The sequence below is a fragment of the Micropterus dolomieu genome, linkage group LG12 (assembly GCF_021292245.1).
Source record: "Micropterus dolomieu isolate WLL.071019.BEF.003 ecotype Adirondacks linkage group LG12, ASM2129224v1, whole genome shotgun sequence".
NCBI lineage: Eukaryota > Metazoa > Chordata > Actinopteri > Centrarchiformes > Centrarchidae > Micropterus > Micropterus dolomieu.
In genome coordinates this window covers 21672616-21685842 of record NC_060161.1, presented here as the reverse complement: position 1 = coordinate 21685842, position 13227 = coordinate 21672616, and the positions used below count along the sequence as shown (strand labels likewise).

The 13227-nt window shown below is 40.4% G+C and overlaps 1 protein-coding gene across 2 annotated transcripts in view; it reads right to left on the bottom strand.

Moving 5' to 3' along the window:
* Window positions 1-432: 432 nt before the first annotated feature.
* Window positions 433-13227, bottom strand: part of dthd1 (death domain containing 1) — a 21494-nt gene continuing 8699 nt past the window's right edge. For both annotated transcript variants that reach the window (XM_046064551.1, XM_046064552.1), the window contains exons 6-12: window positions 11964-12143; window positions 11192-11439; window positions 10431-10586; window positions 3640-3941; window positions 2400-2650; window positions 2238-2295; window positions 433-1263 (exon numbers count right to left, since the gene is read on the bottom strand). In XM_046064551.1, coding sequence (XP_045920507.1) covers window positions 920-1263; window positions 2238-2295; window positions 2400-2650; window positions 3640-3941; window positions 10431-10586; window positions 11192-11439; window positions 11964-12143 — 1539 coding nt within the window. In that variant the 3' untranslated portion in view covers window positions 433-919. The remainder of the gene's footprint in view (window positions 1264-2237; window positions 2296-2399; window positions 2651-3639; window positions 3942-10430; window positions 10587-11191; window positions 11440-11963; window positions 12144-13227) is intronic.

The following is a 13227-nucleotide window of genomic DNA, read 5'->3' as shown; positions in this document are numbered from 1 at the left end:
TACTTACTACTAAGTTACTTATAATTACTTACTAGCTTACTACTCACTTCTAACTATTTAGGCTACTACTAATGACTAACTGGCTTACTACTTAGGCTACTACTACTTTCTATTAACTAACTTACCACTACTAATTAGCTTACTACTGTACGTAGTACTTACTTACTACTTACTAGGTTACTGTACTTTAGGTAGATGCACACATTAAAATATGCAGAGGATTTGAATGTACATCAACATTTTTTGTTTCAAAAGACACCTTCAAAAACATTCAAAAGTGATAGATATTTTTCGTATATCTCATATAAAAACATAGATGTCCATTCTTATGCTGAGAAACTAGCCTTTGCTATCCAATCAGTTATCAACAGACACTGTCAGTCTTCAAGAAGACTCTGTCAGGGAGCTGAAAAGAGGTCACAGCTCAGTAAGTTTTGTTTTATTATTTTAATACTGAATCAAGTCATGGTTGTAGATAATTATCTTCAATTGTATCTAGCGTCAGATTGTTGAGATTTATTGCATTGCAACACATAATATGAGGTAGGGTGTCAGTTAGAAATGGCTAAACGAATTATACTTTCTAATACCCGACCGTGATTGTCTGAATGTCTCACTCAGTGTTTGGGATCCCTAAGGGGTCACAAGACAAATACGAACGGTCATGAGACAAGCAGAGAAAAAGAAATTTGCTGTACAAAATTAGATAAATCTTTTCACACATTTCTCTTTTTTACACATCAATCTTCATATAGTCTTCAGGCCTCTAAAAAACACTATGTGAACTCACAGACATAATCAACTGAAGTCTGGAAGAGAGCGCGGAATCTCACAGTCCAATGCTGACCCCTTGTGGACGAAACAAAACACTGCCACCGACTCATTTGGCAGGCACACATGCCCTGACTAAAAGCAGAAATTAAAAAGCAGTGTGATTTCTACTTTTTAAGCTTCCTTGTTCCAGCAAGCTCTTCCTGGTGGCTGCAGCCTGTCGCAGCAGCAGCTCTCTGGCCAGGTCTGGCCGGCCGCTCTTGGCTAAACAGTGAGCCAGTTGAGAGGCCTTGGGTTGGTGTGAGGCAGCAGGCAGCCCCCTCCTCCACATGGCCAGGACATGGAAGGCCTGGGTGGACAGGCTGTCCCCAGCCCTGAGCTTCACCAGCTGAGCGGCGCTACGGCGGAGACGCAGGGAGAGCACCAGAAGGGCTACTTCCTCCTCTGAAAGCTCCCCGGACAGCCAGAGAAGAAGAGAGTCTGACAGGGAGTCTGGTAGGAAAGTAAGAGATGAAGGATGGAGGTAAGGCACAATCTTTTCTGGTGCACTGAATGTTAAGTTATTTATATTTTAAAGTATAACAGCTTGTTTGGGAAAATAAGAAAAAGATCTGGGAAGTTAGTATTTTTATTGTCTGGTGTTGGGCGATATGGTTGAGACAATACTGCATCTATACAGTACAGATATCAAAATATAGCAAATGTAGGCAAAATTATATATGTAAAATAATCAAAGTGATGCCGTAAATTGTGTTCAACTGTAACACATTACATGTAACCAAACACTTCAGAGGTGTAAAACAAAAGTTGTTAATTAATTTTTAATAAAAAATGTACTTAACGTAACAAAAGTAAAAGTACTCATTTTGGAGATGTGACCCTTTCATAATGCTTGCAATAAGGTGAGGACATTGGTTTACAGTACGAAACATTTCAACATGTTTTAAATTTTATATTTTTTAAAAACTGCTCTGAAACAAGCAGATGTATCTTGAATCGAGACAAAACAAAGCAGGGATGCTGCCCTAGATTTGTAGTTTTTTTAAATAATAAAATAAAACCAGGTAAAAATAACATAATGATGATGGATATTGTTTTTCAGCTGCACAATGAATCTTGTTGGAAAAGCTGTGTATGTTTCATATGAACAATAATCTGCAAAATATGCAAAGCAACTAGTAGCAAAAGCTGTCAGATACTTGTAGAGAAGTAAAAATGACAATATTAACTTCTAAAATGTGGTGAATGTAACCTCCCAGGTGAGTAGTGGAGAACGGAAACACTCAAGTAAAGTACAAGTGCCTCAAAACTGAACAGAATTACTTTGCAACAAAAACACAAAACACTCTTGACTGTCTGATGAAATGATAATAATGAATTATCCAATCAATGTCAAGGCAACGAGCAGCTCCACAGCAATGAGAACTTCACACTAAAGCAACGACAGATAAAAACATGTCACTCACCTGTCTCCTCGCATAACTTCACCCGAGCTATGACGGGTCGATTAATAGTTCTCACTTTCTGAAATGAAACAGAATAAAATGTCAATATGCTCTTTTCTTGTGAAGGTCACAGTTTTAACACCACCAAGTTTAATGCAGCATTCCCTGTAAGTGTTTCTGCACCTTGGGTAAAGTCAGAGGCAGCTTACAGACGGGATCTCCAAGGAGCTTCGTGTCTGTCAGGACTGGATCGTCACCTCGCCACTCCAACTGACCTTTGGCGACCTTATAAAACATGGCGGTGCCCTTGTAGTAAGGGGAGCTGTAGTTCCCAAATGGGTCCACTTCTGTTAGATGCACCAAGAGGTGATTCTTCTGCTGACTGTGGAAGGTGATTCGCCCGTGTGGGACATGATGGTCGTTTTGTGTTCCTGCTGTAAAACATGGACATACATGACTCTAAGTTACATGCAGCTTGTTAACTACTTGATTTTTATTTATTCATCATTCAACAAATATCTTTAAAAAGACTCTTGTCTGTAGCCTACAACTAAAATACTGTCTCAATGTTGTCGCTCCAACCAACTGAGCCAAAATTGAATTGTGTGTGTTTTTTTGCATCAAAACTCCGATCAGGTTACAAGCATTATTTGCTTTAAATAAACTGTAGATTTAAAACATGTGTTGCGCTTTTTTCAGTCAAACATACCAAGTTTGATTTTTGGTGAAGTAGGTTTGGTTTCCTGGATATGGCAAAAGGAAACCTGCTAATAGATTTACTCGAACATGTCAAGTCTTATGTGAATCAATATTTATCTTTTTCCCGCTTGAAACAATGCCTGCATACTGACAAAAGAGAAGGCTCTTCAAATGGAAAAAAGAAATTACACACGTTCAAAAGGTAACAATATGTGAAACAAGAGTCTACCGCCATGCTAGCTGTTTTGTGAGACTGCGCTTTGAGCTACATGCTAATGTCAGCTCACTATGCTAACATGGTGTTGCTATCATTTACATGGAGGTTCTGATTTATTATTTGCCAATGTCAGGTATGTTTTGCTGTGTTTGTATTCCATGCTGGATATTTTCCTACTACCTGGAGTGGTAAATATTATTTACAAGAGCATGCTAACATTTCAAAATTAACACAATATGCAAACTACAATGAGGGCAGATGGGAATGTCAATAGATTTGCAGCTATTTGGTCATAAATGATGATGGTGCTCGATGAAAAGTCAGGTAGGATTCATCCTCTGGGAACCTTGACTGTCTCTACAAAATGTAATGGCAACACATCCAATAGACAGGCCATCAGACTAACAGCAAAGACCAATCAGGAGATATATTTGCACCTCGTTATTTTTATTTTTTTTTGTCATTGTCATGATATGGAACTTTTTTTTAATGAGTCAGTAAGTCAACCTGACACCCTTCCTGTGGAGGTGATGTTGCCACTGAAACGGAGCAGGAGCAGGTCTCCCTCACACATGGAGATCTCCGGCGAGCTCTCCGGGAGGCCGCTGTAGCCCTGGGCTCGCAGTTTGGACAGCTCCCAGCCGAGGTCTCTGCTGGGCAGAGCAGCCACCAGGACGGCGTGAGGCTCGTCCTGTCTACGCTGGAGGACGACTGTGACGGCGTGGCGGCAGACTGACTCCTCTAGCTCCTCTGCCAGGAAGGTGAGGTGGCGAGGCTGCAGCGGAGAGAGGAGACGAACCACCAGCAGTCTGAGGGGAGGGAGAGGAGAGGCAGACAGTCAGAGACAGGAGCAAAGTTAACAAGTTGAGCTCAGCGGAGAGATTAGATTGCTCGCTGAATAGAAGGACGAGATGAGTCCGTTATCGTGGGCCTACATACAGACTTAATATACTTAAAGACAGAGTTAAGAATTCATATTAACTACTGTATTACTCCTTGGGGAAGCTGTTTTAGATAACAAAGGCGAGGAGAGTTATAAATCAGGCGAGAAATCATGAGAATCCATCCTTATTAAAAGGAAGTGACAATTCACAAAAAGGTCTAACATCCTTGATTCAGTTTTTTAGACTTATAACAGAAAGTCAATCAAATACCTTTATTTCCTCACTGCCTATGACTTCTTTAGAGATTACGTCACATTTTTACCATCTACTTAAGCTCTGACAGAACTAAGAAGAATACTAAAGTCTGGAATTCAAGGCATTTAGGCCCCCCATTTATCCATACTGCATTTCTTAAACCTCTTATGTAAAGAACAGCTTGCTGTAAGTCCGGATAGTTGTACTGTTCCACATTTCTTTTCTTATCTGTTCCTTAGACTGAACATGTCTAAGTGAAAGGCACAGAAGTCCGGAGAGGTGGCGAAGTGGCTGCATGAGTGGTGAGTACTTGTAGACAATGTCTTGCTGAAGTATTTAGTGGTTATAAGTGTGATAAATGTGTTATTATATATTAAGGGTATTAGCAAATATTAGCAAACTACAACAAAACTGTTGCTAAACCAACTCAACTAAAGGAATCACGCCTATGTTTACAAGTAATACACAACCTGCTTATAAGGTGTGTGTGAAGTACTGTTGTGTGTCATTATTGTCCTGTTTGTTTAGTGCTTCTCTGTTAATGTATGTATGCAGCTTTCAGCTAACTCTGGTACAACACATTAAATGTTAACATTTATGTTTAAGATTTTACAAGATCCATTACAAATAAAAAAATTACATTAAGATAAAGTAAGTGTTGCTTTAAAGGTTTTGTTTAGGTTTTTTTTTTTTTATTTTGTGTGAGATAAAACAATTCTCCATAGAATTTGTGGTGGTTTTCACTAAACATGACAAAAATGCAATATTTGGACAGTCCTGTTAGGCTTCCTCGATTGCCTGTTGCTCTAGAAGGTACCACCACTGCTAGTTTCACTGAAAACAGTAAAACTATTTAAGGGAGGAGTAAAAACCAGTGTCTCAAATATATAATATAAATATCTCATGTTTCCCACTCTAGCATATCCAGGGTCAGAATTATTCCCGTGGGGCCTCACGCATTGAAAACCCCCCATTCATGGTGAAGTTTCCACCAGAGCTAATTGTCCACAAGTAAGGATCTGTGATTTTCACAGGATTTCAAAACAGAATAGCTGTCTTCAAATATGCAAATCCACACTCCTTTATTTTCTCTCTCTCTCTCTCTGTGTGGCCAGGGGCAATGTTTTCTACCTCCTCTATGTTGTGGGAGGACTCCTGGTGACCGTCACTGCTGGTGGTTGGTGTGTGGACGTGGCTGTGAGGGCGGCCCAGGACCCGGCTAACCTGCTGCGCCTGTCAAACACACTTCTCGGGCTCATGGGCCTCCGATACCAAATACATGTTGTGAGAAAACTGTAACTGTTCAACTAAAGTACAATAAACACTTTTTTTGGTCAACATAATCATTAAATCTTTCCTAATCTTAATATGACTGATTATTACAGTCATTGCAGTCATTTACTAATGTGGTTTTGCATGTCTTTCAGGGTAGTGCCATGTCAAAACGGAAACTAAAAAGGCTGCATTTCACTGACAGGTGTTGAAGAGAGTTCATAAACAAAATAATATGCATTTATTTTTGGTGGGTCAAATTCAAATCTTCATCAAAAAATGTTTTGGGCCTCTGTGTGTTTTCCAGCTTCAACAGCCTCCTTGATATGACAAGAACAGCACCGCGAGGAACTCCAGATTTCAAGGTCTTATGCTGGTTCCCTGTGTCCCCTGAGAAGACGACAACCCTGGAGTCGACCTTGGCTAACAGCATCTCAGCGAAAAGGTATATAATCAAATGAAAACTATTTTGGTTTCATTATGATTCATCTGTGATGCCTGAGGGTATTTTTCCTGTTCTGTGGTCAGATGCAGGATATATTACATCCTCATTTGTGGTGGGAGCGGCCAGCCCATTCAGACACTGTTCATGGGAAACAATAGCAGCAAGCTGAAAACCTACAATCCTTCAAATCAGCTACAGTGGTTAATCAACTTCAGCAGTGAGGCACAGGTCCGAGGAGACGTGGTAAGAGATAGAAGATTGTTGCAGTTTGGCATCAAAACACAACTCAAGTATTTGTGGGATACTGTTAAGGGTCATCTTTTGATACAAGATTGTATGTTCCTCAGGTTTTTCTTTTGCTGGGCGGACAACCTGGACAAATCAGCACTGCATCTGCCATAAATGATGCCACAAGCGTCCCTACGAGTCTGACCGTGGCCTTGTCTGCGCTCTCTATAGTCCTTCTTTGGATGTTTCTGCCTCATATTGCAGTTTGTGCTGTGATCTGTTTAGGTTGGAAGGTACAGCAATATATCCACCAAGTGCTGCAGTCATGCTCATAATAAAGACTCTAAAAGTGGCCCAGTTTACTCTTTTATCATACAGTAACTAGAAGTTTGAGTTTTGCTAGCAAAAAAAGAGGGGGGAAAAATGGCCGTGCTTCCACTCTGATTCATTTCTAAATTGAGGACCTTTTTTTTGTCTTTATCCGACTTGGAGAAAATAGTCCAGGCTTTCACATCTAATTTGCTGTAACTCTCAAAATTTTCACCCAGGCCTGGTCCAGAACACTGCAGCAAGGCTTCTAACAAGATCACAAAACCATATTACCTTTTCTCTTGCCTCCCTGCAGTGGCTCCTTGTTAGCTTTAGAATTGAAAGCACCCCCCCCCCTCCCCCCCCCCCGCCAATCCAATCTGTCTAAGAAAAGTGTGCACAGTCTCTTATACTGATTCTGTGTGTGTGTTAGTGGCAGGTCCGCCATTAGGAATTATGGACAGGGGGACAACATTTTTCAAATTGGGCACCTCATCGACACCCACTCCAGCACCACCTCAAACCACCCTTAGTTTTTATACAAACATGACCAATTTCAAAGAAGCTCTTGGCCATTAGCCTTATAGTGACACAGATGGAGTCCCTAATGACCATTTCCAAACTCGGTGTTATAGTCCCATCCAGAACATACCTGCATATACTGTCTATCCAGTTACTCAATATGATTATAAAGCACAAAAGGTCAAGTCAATTAAAAAAAACTTTTTTTGACTGTGACATTTATGTTTCTCATTTTAACCTAAAACAAGACAAGGAGAGAAAAAAATGCCCTTCAGTGATTGAGTACAGGGCTGGACTAGGACAAAAAATTGGCCCTGACTTTTTTGGCCGAGGCGGCCCACCAAAATCAGTCGGAGAATCCCTAACCAACACACCATCGTTCCATTTAGGGGGTCGGATTAGGGATGTGAAGAAACACTGAGACGTGACATTGCACAAGATTGGTGTTCATGACTATAAGACAAGACTGGATTTTAATAGCCCTACTATTTAGAAAAAATATAAAACTTGGTTGAGGGCTATGGGGGTCCTTCCCCAGAAGATTTTTAGCATTAAACACTTCATTTCCTGCATTCTGGAGACATTTTCGGCACCAATTTATGGTGGAAATGTCTGGCAGGTGACAATTCACAATATAAAAATATAATAAAATATAATGCAGTAATCAGTAGCTTATTATTTTGCTTACTGTTACTTTTTTGGACAACGCAGAGGTTTCTTCTATATTTACATTGCATTGCAGGTTTTCGTAAGTGCAAATAAACCTTTCTCACAGCATTTTTATTTGTTAATTAACATTTCTTGGTGCAACCTACTTTTCATAACATTTTTAACAAATGCTTTAAGTGGTGGCTTCATGTCCCCAGTGTAAATGACCCTCCCTCCCTACAGCTACTCCATGCTTACCGCTTCACCTCCACTCTCCTCCTGCTCTCTCTCTCACTCTGCCCTGTCACTTTGTCCCCCTGTCTCGCTAACCCACGCCACCACAGCTCTTTTACTCCTCCAAGTGCCTGTGCCTGCTCTACGCAAGGTACTGCAGCTGATGTTGAAGCTACTGCAGAAACCAGAGGGCGTGGAGGCTAGTAAGAGTTGTGATTGGGCCAGCCCAATGTCAGTATAGAAAATTACCCAATGGGCCGCTGTCCGTGCGTTATGGGCCGATCGTCGGCCCGGTTTTTAAAAACAGTGATTGAGTGATTAGAGAAAAGTAAAATCAAACATTGAAGAAATCATAAAATCAAATTAGGAGTGAACAAATAAACATACTTCATCTATCAAATTCAATCTTGAGGACTACATTAATCAAAGTACCGGTCAAATTATGTGCAGAACTGAAAAACTGCAGAGTATATGGCTGTGTCCGCTAAAATGATAATAATATAAACAGAAGCTTTGTGTATATCTTATTGTATTGTAACTATAATTGCAGCTGTATCCTATGACTTGTAATGTGCTGCTGATTAGTGTTTCTGTAGGTCAATTTTCTTGACGCTGTTACAGGGGAACTTGTGGGTCATTATTAATATAAAGGGAAACACAAAATTATCTCCTCACATTCGCCTGTCATACATAGACCACATGGTGCTTCTTAACACTTTTTTTGGCCAGAAATTGCCTCCCTATGATCTGACCCATTTAAGGGTCAACCATAAACCTTTGCATGGGCCCCCGCTGGGCCTTGGGCCGGGGTCATCTTTACCCTTTGACCCCCCCCTGACGACGGGCCTGATTAGTGGGCTGGTATGCCTTTCTTGAAATACAGTCCCCTCCAAAGGTATTGGAACGGTAACGCAAATTCCTTTGTTTTTGTTGTTCACTGAAGACTTTTGGGTTTAAGATCAAAAGATGAGTATGAGACAAGAGTTCAGAATTTCAGCCAAACACCAAACTGTTGCATTCTTCATTTGTGATGCTATTCCAGGCTTTTACCGCAGCTTCTTTCAGTTTGTTTCGGGGTGTTTCTCCCTTCAGTCTCCTCTTAAGGAGGTGAAATGCATGCTATATTGGGTTAAGGTCAGGTGATTGACTTGGCCAGTCTAAAACCTTCCACTTTTCTCCTGATGAAGTCCTTTGTTTTGTTGGCAGTGTGCTTTGGGTCATTGTCCTGCTGCATGATAAACTTCCCTCCGATTAGTTTCAATGCATTTCTCCATAAATTAGCAGACAAAATGTTTCTGTACACTTCTGAATTCATTCTGCTGCTACCTTCATCAGTTCCATCATCAATAAATATTAATGAGCCTGTTCCAGAAGCAGCCATGCACGCCCAAGCCATGACATTACCTCCACCACACTTCACAGATGAGCTTGTATGCTTCGGATCATAAGCAGTTCCTTTCTTTCTCCACACTTTAGCCTTTCCATCACTTTGGTAGAGATTCATTTTGGTCTCATCAGTCCATAAGATTGTGTTTCAGAACTCTTGCGGCTCATCTCTGTACTTCTTTGCAAACTTCAATCTGGCCGTCCGATTCTTCCTGCTGATGAGTGGTTTGCATCTTGTGGTGTGGCCTCTATATTTCTGTTCTCTGAGTCTTCTTCCAACAGTGGATTGTGATACCTTCACCCTGCACTGTGGAGGTTATTGTTGATGTCACTTACTGATGTTTTGGGGGTTTTCTTCACAGCTCTCACGATCTTTCTGTCATCAACTACTGTTGTTTTCCTTGGCCGACCTGTTCGACGTTATTATATTATATATATATTCTTTCTTTTTCAAGACATTCCAAACTGTTTGCTATGCCCAATGTTTGTCCGATGGCTCTGGTCGATTTTCCATCTTTTCTCAGCTTGACAGTGGCTTGCTTTTCTCCCATAGACAGCTCTCTGGTCTTCATGTTGGTTTATCCTCTTTAACAGGAAATGCAGTCTTTATAGGTTTGAACCAAGGATGAAAACTTAGACTAGTCATGCAGAGCTATTTAATGTTTGGACAATCAACCTAAACGGCAACAACTGGGCAACAAGAAACATCTTTCAGTCACATGTTCCAATAGTTTTTCCTCGAAAAATGGGTGGGTTCAAACAAAGGGTGGTGTGTCCTGAGTTGTTTAACACATCTAGATGTGAATACCATGAAATGAAAGCTGAAATTCTGAACTCTTGTCTCATACTCTTTACTTTTGATCTTAAACCCAAATGTCTTCAGTGAAACACAAAATCAAAGGAATTTGCCTTACCATCCAAATACTTTTGGAAGGGACTGTATGTGTTTCTGTTTTGGTCCAATTCCTGGCTGTCTCATAAATCCATTTGGATCAACTGTGTTTGAAGTTTGAAGGACTATTTAAATGACTGTGGAGAATGAGAAGCTCAACTTTATTTATTGAATTTGCATGAATAATGATTTTATGAAAGAAGAAGACCTTTTTTTTGCAAACCTGTCAAAGTTCTCTGTCAGCTCAAAGGACACCAGTCCGTTCTGCTGGTTCCTGACTGTGACTTTATCCAGAGCACTCCACTGCTTGTCCCTTGAACCCAGAACAATCAGCAGCTCATTGGAGGTCATCTTAGACTTCACAGAGGCACCCAGGACTCTGACAGGAACATTCATAACAAAATATCTTATAATAATAATAATAATAATTATGTAATAGTAACACGACTATGAGCCTACAACTATGCTGACAGTTAATGTTAACACACAAACATGCTCACAGTAAATATTCTAAGGTGTAATGTTTACCATGTTCATCATCTTAGTTCAGCTTGTTAGCATGCTGAAGCTAGCTAATTAACACTTAACACAAGTACAGTTGAGTTGTTGAGATATTTCACTTAAACCACAAATGTCAAACTCATGGTGGCGCTAAGGGAAAAGTCAGGGGATCGCCAAAGTCCTGAGGATACATTGTCTGGGACCCATGAATGTCTATACAAAATTGCAGTAATCTTTAGTTGAAATTTCTGTTTGGACGAGGTGGATCAACTGACAGACCAACATCCCTTTGGCCACATTGATAGAATAGCTAAAAATCTAACTTTTTTTGTATTCATTATTCAGCCGTAAATGCAATAATCATTCTCATCTGGGAGCTGCCCTCTACATCGCTGGTATCTTATGTTTTATCACTGATCCTCTGATATCTACGCTTCAGTTCATAGAAATTTACAGTACAAAAAGGGGCCACACTTAACCTACCTTCTTTTGTGAGAAGCAGGTTGATCCCACAGTAGAGAAACTCTAGCTTCTTGCTCCTCCCCTTGTCCCCTTGTGTGCCTCTTCTTTTCAAGGTTCGGGGGACAGGGAAGGGTGAGAGTGAGGGGTCTTCTCAGTGGCTGAGTGGATGGGTGGGTGAGGTAGAGTAGTGGACTTGTAGACACCACCGAGTGATAGGCGTCACTTCTGGACTTGATGGCAGCCAGAAGGATGGCATCTAGAGGCTGGATCTGAGGCAGATGAGGAATGAGCTCTGCATTATTGTTTAAGCATCAGTTTGGACAGAGATGCTCTGTGTAAACAGTCTTTTTCTCTACACTTTTGTTTTGCCGACATCCTGCTGTTTTATCAAAGAGAGACATGCAGAGGGGGAGCTGCTGGCTTTTTGATGTAAGATCAAGCGACAACCTGCTGTTGTGAAGTTAGTTCACAGATGACTGGACTCAGAAGTCAATTAAATGTTTCTACCTCACGGCAAACATCTGTGAAAACTCAAGTCTGTGAATCATAAGCAGTCTGTTTCTCAATCCCTCACTTGCTTTTTATGTCTCTGTTTCCCTTATGTCTCTGTTTTTATCAAATCTCCCCCCCTACTTTTTCCAAGACTGGATCTCAGATTTACAGACGTTTTTATCCACTTCTCAATCCCAAACAGCCCCTCAATACATAACAAATCAGCTGAGGAAAAACCTATGACTGCTGTATTAAAAGTCAGGTGGGACGCAGATGGATAGTGATCATATCATCTCCATACCATTATTTGTGCCATTACTGGAGCAGTGAAGGATCCTGGGAGGTAGTTCAGACAGATTCGGGGGTCCATGGGGAGCTTGAGTGACAAACCCCTTGTGGGAACAGTGTAATTTTCTCTTTTGAGACAGGAAACTACTGCAAACAGGCCCAGGGAGTACACCCTCACCTCTGCAAATGAGCCCTGACAAAGAGGTAAACAAAACAGAAATAAAACAGAGAGAACACAAAGTGTTCCTGTTGATAATTTTAAATTCACAAAAGGTGCACCACAGGGCTCTATATTAGCACCTGTTCTGTTTTCCATTTTTAGAAACAATATGGGAAGGTTCATCCAGACCAAAGTTATCATCGTTAACAAAAACTAATAAAATAATGAAAACTGGGTGTGAAATAACATTTTCATTAACTGAAATAACTATAAAAAATGAGGCTTTACAAACAACGATAACTAACTGAAACAGTTTTTTTCTGTGTGCAAAACTAACTAAAATAAAATAAAATTAGAGATTAAATGTCTTTAGTTTTTGTTTTTGTCAATTTATTTCATAGGGCCTACATAAGCCTAGTATTTTAGGTGGATATGAAATCTGTCTTCCAATTTCTTAGCTTTATAAATAAAACAAAACTAAAACTAAGCATTTAAATTTTTTTTTTTACTAAACTAAACTAGCAAACCCACTAAACTACGATGTGGGATTTGTAGATCATTGGCAGACTTTCTGCGGAAGACCTGGTGTGATTCGGAGAGACGGCATCCATCCCACTTGGGAAGGAGCAGCTCTCATTTCTAGAAATCTGGCCAAGTTTATTAGTGGACCAAATACATGACAACCCAGAGTTGAGACCAGGAGGCAGAGTCGCAGTTTAACACACTTCTCTGCCCTTCTTTTTCAGCAGTTACCCACCCAAAACCCTACGCAGAGTCGCAGTCTAACACACTTCTCTGCTCCTCCATTTCAGGAGTTACTTAGTGAAAATCCTATAGTGACGGTGTCTGCCCCCCGACCATTGAAATTATTTAAATCAAAGGTAAACAGAAGCGGAGCTGTACATAAAAACCTCATAAAAATTAAAACCACATGAGCAATAGTGCAAACGAATAGGAGAGTTAAATGTGGACTCTTAAACATCAGATCTCTCTCTTCTAAAGGTGTACTAGTAAATGAACTAATATCAGATTATGATATTGATTTATTTTGTCTTACTGAAACCTGGCTGGGTGATGGAGAATATGTTAGCCTAAATGAATCCACCCCTCCCAGTCA